This window comes from Octopus sinensis, unplaced genomic scaffold (genome assembly GCF_006345805.1).
Source record: "Octopus sinensis unplaced genomic scaffold, ASM634580v1 Contig01293, whole genome shotgun sequence".
NCBI lineage: Eukaryota > Metazoa > Mollusca > Cephalopoda > Octopoda > Octopodidae > Octopus > Octopus sinensis.
This window is the reverse complement of record NW_021824729.1, coordinates 1-7858: the sequence shown is the minus strand read 5'-3', so window position 1 is coordinate 7858 and position 7858 is coordinate 1. Positions and strand designations below refer to the sequence as shown.

The 7858-nt window shown below is 42.6% G+C and overlaps 1 protein-coding gene across 1 annotated transcript; it reads left to right on the top strand.

The window, feature by feature from the left end:
* Positions 1–7281: 7281 nt before the first annotated feature.
* Positions 7282–7830, top strand: LOC115227030 (glycogen phosphorylase, liver form-like; the record flags this gene model as incomplete). Its single annotated transcript, XM_036498491.1, has 1 exon — positions 7282–7830. A coding segment is annotated over one exon (549 nt), but the record flags the coding sequence as incomplete, so codon positions are not given.
* Positions 7831–7858: the final 28 nt, after the last annotated feature.

Sequence of the window (7858 nt, the reverse complement as noted above, 5' to 3'; positions counted from 1 at the left end):
ATATTGTCCTCCCCAAAAACGGAGGGGTCTGACAGGGCTTTGAAAGAGACCCCCTCCAGACTGATCTGACAAAGGGTTTTGATCCCTTCTTGTTGCCGACGGTGAATCCCCACCCGCTCAATGTACGCGGAGGAATTCCTTTGCTCCACTGTGGCGTACAATTCATCCATTTTGTCGACTTTTATGACACACAACACTCACTCGACATGCTTGCCCCCATTTCCTGCAGTTGTTTTTCCAGAATGACTGATCTCTGCACCTTTTCCACAAAACTCATCACTCAGTAACTGAATATGACTTATTCCCTACTCTGAAGTTGCTCAATATCCTGTTCTCGAATGGGTCGTCCTCGAATACCACAGAAAAGTGCTGGGAATGATAAGGACTCGCACATTTATGCTGATATTCAAGTCACTCATCAACGTCGGGGCTGATCGGGGACATTTCTCAACTTTTTGTGGACAATCCACATTATTTTAAAGGCGTCCTTCAACTGAACACTCACAATAATAACTACCGCCACAAAACAGGCATCAAAGTTGTAATTAAATGGAAAAACCACGTGAAATGACCCGAACGTGTAATCTCTGACAATATGACACCAATACCGCGATATCACATAACGACAGTTCAGTCCAGCCAGACTTGTCATCTCATCTCCCAAAATCTACGAAAAACTAAAAGTCTGCACGTCGGCCAGTCTCTTTGCGGTAGTAATTGATGTGGATTTTTGTTTTCCGAAACTTTTCAAATTCCGTGACATGTTCCTACTTTCCGTAATCAAGTCAAACAGTTCAGAGTTGGTCAAATTCGATCCCAAATAATAAAAGTATTCAAAATATACTTTTGAGTATAAAAGACATCGGTTGGCCACCTCGGCAGCACTCCCAAGCGCCTACCCGATTCGGAACACTCGTCCTTGATTTACTTGGAGGCCGAACTGAGCACGACATCCGCCAACCTCACAGTAAAACCAAGTCTCAGCACTGCGCGTGTCAACCACCAAATACTCAAAAAAGCCACAGCCAATCGACGGGCAATACACTGGACAGTCGTCTCAGCCCCGTACTCTCGTCGGATGTAGTAGAAAATGTTTGTTTTACTCCCCAAGCCGAGCGAGTTCTTGTCGAGAATGCCCGGAATCAATTCCGAGTCGTCAATGTAGCAGTCTACCCATCAAACTACTTGCCAACACGAGTCATACAACTCTTCATTGCCCGAATAACTCTTCCCTTTGGCCTGGATGTTGACGGAGATGTGTTGATTCGACTCAGTGGGGTGACTGAGGAGGTAACTCATCATCTGCTTCCCAGTCCACAAAGTCACCGGTCTCGGAATAGCGGGTTGGGGGACTGGAGGACACTTTCTTGACCCCCTCATTGCATTCAACAGTGAGACCACTTGGGGTTTCGTCAAGAACACGTCCTTCCTGGTGAGCAAATACAGGCCTGTAATGAGCGGAGGGACTACCACTAATGAAATCCTGTATTTCTGCCGTCAAAGGCTCTCCATCAAAGTCAGCATTGAAGGGAGTATAACAACACTCGTTGAATCGGAGTGTCCTCTGGTTGCCAATCTTGAACTACGATGTCAAGACAGTCCTCACATGAATGCTCTCCCTGTGGAGAGAGGGCTGTCGATTGACAATGTCCCCTAATATGCCTCAACACTCTATCCCCCACTCGCAAATCACACGCCCTCTGTTCCACCTCCCCGTACCGCAGATTACTACAGTCAAACAGTCCCCCTACACTGATCGCCCATTCGCCTTGTAAATCATCACAGCAGAGGGGTGTTGCCGCCGCACTATTAGTCTTCTCCTCAATGTTGGTGTCCCTCACACACTCGGGATACGTCAATATCTGGGGGACTGACACTTGGTCTATTCCGGGTCGGGCGATATGACAGTCCTCCCCGTTCACCCTCTTCCCGTTACCCCGAAAACGTCCTTGCTTGCCTTTCAGGCGAGTGAAGTATGACCTCACGAGTTTGGGTGGTTTGTATTCCTTGGGGATGCTGGCCATATTAATCATGATGCAACACTCGTATTGCAATGTGAGGTAGATGGTCTGCAATCCACAGAGAGGACAACCATTTGCTTTATGAATGTCATGTTGAGGTATGCAAAGTAGTCGTTGAGGGACATGACGTGCATTAATTTCACTGTCAGGTCGTCTTGCCGTTTCCTACTGGTCAATCCAATACTCACTCGTCAGAGGATGTGACAGCCGGACGAATGGAGGCACTGCTCGGAAATACATGTTCTCCGTCCGAGTCCTGCTCCTCACATTCCCCGCAATCAGTCCAAAGTCCTTCAACTCAACCAAATCGCCCACTATATCCTCGACAAAATATTGAACAGCTCGACCGAGTTGAGGGCAGTCCCACATTTCAAAGCATTGCGCACTTTTTGTGAGGAATGAGCAGTTTTAAGGGCATTCACGTGTCGGGTTGTGTCGTAGGAGGTGATCCGCTCGAGGTGAGCCTCCAGGATGTTCAGAGGAGTGTGTTTCTTGACCTTTCCTGCCAATAAATCCACACCACACAGTGAAACAGTTGTGGCAGACAATATCCTCACTCCCCTCCAATTTGTGCGTCTCTGTCTTCTTCTGCAGGTAGTTGAGACTCTTTTCCATCTTTTTGATGTGACTGAAGGTCTTTTTATTCCCCAGGAGAATGTGTCCACACATCTTGCACACACTTTTGACCGTCTTCAGGATGTGCCCAGAAAATCGTGGATTGAGGACTGGCAGTGATGGTTTTAGCACACCGAAATGGCCGGGACACTCGTCAATGTTCAGACCACACGTCCGACATTGCATGGATGGGTTGTAACAGCCCTTTCTTAGTTTGCCGTGTTTTTACCATTCGGATGTCTGCCAGTCCATTTTCTTGTATCCCCGACTGGTCAAAGAGCTGGGATTCTTGGATGGTGACAAAGGCTGATCGCTCCACCTCGACTGTGGAAGGGAGTTCAAACTTTATCGCTTTGCTGAGCATTGCTGCTTTTTATTGGAATACATTTTGCTGACGTTGACAGAGTACGATTCGTGCAACATTAAATATTAAACGGACTTTTGAATTTTATTACAAAAATATGTTAAATTCGAGTATTTAGCTTTAAAATAAATTATTTATTATTTAACAATTTAGAGAAAATTTTTATGGCTTCAAATCATTCTTCAGCATTCATTGTTTGGAGATTTATTTACTGTTTGTTATTAAGGTTGTGGGAAATTGTCTTACGTAATAAGCAAGATCATCAAACAGCAAACAAGTCTGAATCTGCCGACCCCCGTTAAAAAAACTAACTTGGCAATCAACAAATTAAACAACAGGGCAGTCAGATCAGACAACTTGCCCGATGCAAATTGCCAACCCAAATTTCAAAAATTTTCTATATTGTATTTGAGACACTCTGAAACTTGGTGAAGGAATTTCATGAATCTGAAAGAGCAAAAGATCACTAAAAACTTCAAGAACATAATATTACTCTGAAAATTGAGAAAGATACTATCTCTGATAACCCTTAGCCGGATATTCTCTGATGTTTAAATTTCTTGTTGCCTGGAAAAAGTGGATTCAGAAGGGGTCGCTCTACCGAAGATGCAGTCTGATCCCACAATGGATATGTGCCACATGTCAAGAGTAATTTCATAATACTGAGTGTGGACATGTCCAGTGCTTTTGATACTTTTAACGGGAAAAATTGTTGGATATAATTGAGAATTTTCTTGATGATGATGATAATAGAGCCCAATTTGTTTTCTATTGTCCGATACTGAATTGACTGTACGGGTTGGTTGGAACATCTCAGGGGACTTTCCGGTCGTATTCGAGGCTTTACTGAGAGCTCTCAAAACTATTTCTGGAGAATTAATTTAAGTGAAATTATATATGCAGATGACACAAACTTTGTCTCAGAAAATGATCTTAAACCTGTTTCTGAAAAATTTCTAACAAATTTCAGTGTTGGTCCATGTAGCGAATGAGGAAGATCAATTTGTGTTTACGTTATGTGGAGTTATCGTACTCTCCTATACTGCGGAGAGAAGAGCCCTTCAATGCCATATTCTACTCATTATTGGCGTGTTCTACGTAGACGACACAGGTGTGGAGTGGAATACATTAGTCGTGGATTGTCTTTCAAGCTTAGGTCCATGCTTATGTGTATAGATTCCGTAACTCAATCAACTGTGAGCAAAGAACATATACTCAAAGGAGGTTAGGTTGGTCATGCAAATTGGGAGAGGTCCACATGATGACGAGAGCTGTATGTGAACGACTGTGTGACTGCACTAACCATGCAGTTCAATTCCAGAGAATGCTTAATTCTAACAGAAAGCTTATGAGCAATCGAGCCAAATTTTATCCATCACAGGCAGCTGTGGAAGTCCGATATTATTTTTAATTGGATGAAACAAATCTCAACATCCACATATCCCGTAAAAAGGGTCGTTCAATAAAGAAACAAGGGCTAATGTCATTGCAACAAGTTCACGAGGTGCCAATGTACATTTCATTGATTGTATCAGGTCCCTTGGATTGCTATGAATTGAAATCTGGATCCTTTAATAAAGGATCGACTCTGAAAGTTATAACAAACCATGATTAACTCTTTATGCATAATCACTCCATCTTAATGCAAGACCGTAATTGCTAGAATTCAGAGGTTGGCCTCATCGGTGTTAAATAATGATAATTTTATTGTTCCACTTTGCTTTTGGTAAGACCCACTTTGAACTTTAAATGGTATAGAAGTATCTTAATCTGATACAATACGACCATCCACAAAACAACACTAAAATTTCCATCGTTGAGTGTGAGGAGACTGACGTACTACTTTGGATGGTGTAAGAAGTGAGTGTTGTGCGAACTATTCCACAGTCTGGTGGTGGAGGAGAGTGAGATGAGTGGAGTGCGGGTATGACCATGACTCAGTGCCAGGACTTTTTAGCCGAGAACTGTGTGTCCTACTCAAAGGGACAACAACACGACGCACACAAGTTCCTCAACTTTATATTAGACCGACTCAAAAAAAATGTCCTAGAGTAATAAAAATAAATTTGCTTTGTATGTTAAAAAGTTGTTTGGATTCTCGATTTGCCAGTTTTTTTGGAGGAGAACCGAATAGATATCTGTCTTCTCCAAGAGACGAAACTTTCGAAACGGATCCCTACTCCTCTTTTTGCTGGATACGATGCACTACGATGTGACCGCGAGTCGGAGCATGGAGGGGGTCTACTGACCCTTATAAAAAGAGGAATAAAATATTTCGAGAATCCCTTACCGTATACAAGCCTAAAGAAGGACTCCAACACCGAAATAATTGGAATCTCACTTATGACCTCCTACGGAAGACTTGAAATCGCCAATGTCTACGTACCTCCCCCAGGTTCATGCAAGAAGGGCTATCGTTTTGACCTATCAAGCCTTGATAAATTGGATAACTTACTCTTATGCGGAGATCTGAACGCGAAGCATCCCGCTTGGTTCAGATATCAGACTGCCGATGCCAGAGGAACCTTTTGATATCGCAATTGCAGAAGTTAATAATCCTTAACAACCCGAAAAAGAACACTCGAACACCCTACAACTCTAAGGACACGAGGACATCGCCAGATCTATCAATCTGCTCACCTCGGCTTTCCCCTATCATCAAGTGGTCGGTCCGCTATGATCTCCGAAGTGACCACCACTCAATGATAATGAGAATGAACTGTTCTCCACATCTCATACTGAAACCAAATTATTTCTATGATTACGAAAACGCAGATTGGAATGCTTTCGCAAATTACGTCGATTCAAGACTCCAGAACTTTCACCCTAAGAATTTTTCTTCCTTGGACAGGGCAGTGGAAAGCTTCAACAAAACTATCATAGATGCAAGAAATTTGATTATCAGAAGAGCATGTATAAGAAGTGGGAGCTCAAAATATGACTCAAGAACGAAAAAATTAATCAGAGAAAGAACCAGCCTCAAGAAAAGAAAGTATCGACCCAAAGTAATCATCGATCGAATCAGGGCTCTAAACATGCTTATTACGAATAATACCAACCAAGTCCAAAGAAGAAGCTCAGCCGAATCTCTAGAGCCATGAATAAACAAGCCTCTATTCGGCCATGTGGACGATGTTGAGACGCTTAAAGAATCCTGACGAGCGTAAAACAGAAACATATCAGCTCAATCTAAACAATTTTATGAAACACTGTGTCAAGATTAGTCATATTCCTTATAAAAAAATGAACTCACAGTCAAGATTAAAATCAAAGCCATCCAAAAGGCCCCCGACGACTTATTTTCTTCCTGAAGAGGTGTCTGAAACAATCTCGAATCAGAAGAAAACAAACTCATGTGGACCGGATGGAATTCCGCTTATTCTACTAAAACACTTGGGCCCAGTTTCAATAAATGCTTTAACCACGATCTATAACACATCATTATTCACGAACTCTATACCGAACTTATGGAAACTATCAAAAATCCGGCCAATATTAAAACCTGGAAGACCGAAAAACGACCCCGGCTCCTATAGACCAATATCCCTTATATGTGTGCTGTCAAGAATCTTGGAAAAACTGGTTCTAAAACATATTCGCCCTTTCCTCCCACAATCCACATTTCAACATGGATTCAAGGAAGGATTGTCAACGACCTCCTTCCTCACCACACTAACAGATTTCATAAATGAAGGACACGAAAAACAGGAAGATGGGGACGAAAATTATTGAAGTCACGCTGAATGGAGTCCCAATACCACAAAAGAAAACACAGAAGATATTGGGTGTAACGTTTGACACTTTCCTCTGTTTCTCACCTCATGTTGAATCAATCGTGTCAACTTGTATAAAGAAAATCAATTTTGTGAAAGCCTTTCTTTCGAACTGTGGGAGAACTTGTCCGCCAGGGTAGAGACCCTTTACAAGCAGTATATCGAGCCAACAATAGGCTATGCATGTGCTGCTTGGGGCTGTAACCTGGCGGCAACGAACCAACTAAAAATCGAGAAAATCCAAAAAAAATCCATAAACATACTGAAGGACCATACCGACATGAAAATTGTCCATCGAACACTGGAGTCTCTTGTAGAGGCAAATGGGAGGGATCGTGGAGATGGACCACAAGCATTTCACCGTACATACAGAAAGTGTGTGGGGTCACGGTCTGAACATCGTGAAAAGATGGCTAGACTGTTGAGAAGTGTCGGAATCACCTGAACACGTTAGTTAATGGTTAAGACGGTGATTCTGTTTTTGGCTTAAATAATAATAATAATAATAATTGACCCCTCGACCATGTTTGATGTGCATATCAAACCAATTCAAGAAAGTAAACGATACCTTCTAAGCTGCCTTCACATAATAACGCTCTACAACCGCCTCAAACGGGTCAAGGCTGGTTTGGATGACTACACTGTCGTCCCCAGGACTGTCATAATTGGGGGAAAGGCCCCTCCCGGGTACAGAATTGCAAAACTCATCATCAAACTGATATGCAATGTGGCTGTTGTGGTAAACAGTGATCCGGAGACCAATAAAGACCTGAGAGTGTTTGTCCTTCCGGATTATAAAAAGTCGTTTGTAGAGAAAATGGTCCCTGCAGCTGATTTAAGTGAAAAACTCTCACTCTCAGGAACTGAAGCGTCTGGAACTGGAAACATGAAATTTATGGTTGGTCAGTTGATTTATTGCCAGTTGAACGTGGCTGTCACTCTGGGGACGTTTGATGGGCCCAATGTAGAAATGGCCGAACAGGTTGGGATGGAAAATATATTTATATTCGGAATGACAATCCACAAAGTTAAGAAAAATTACTCTTCTGGGTATTTTGTAAGTAAAGAAGTGTAGATACAATCAT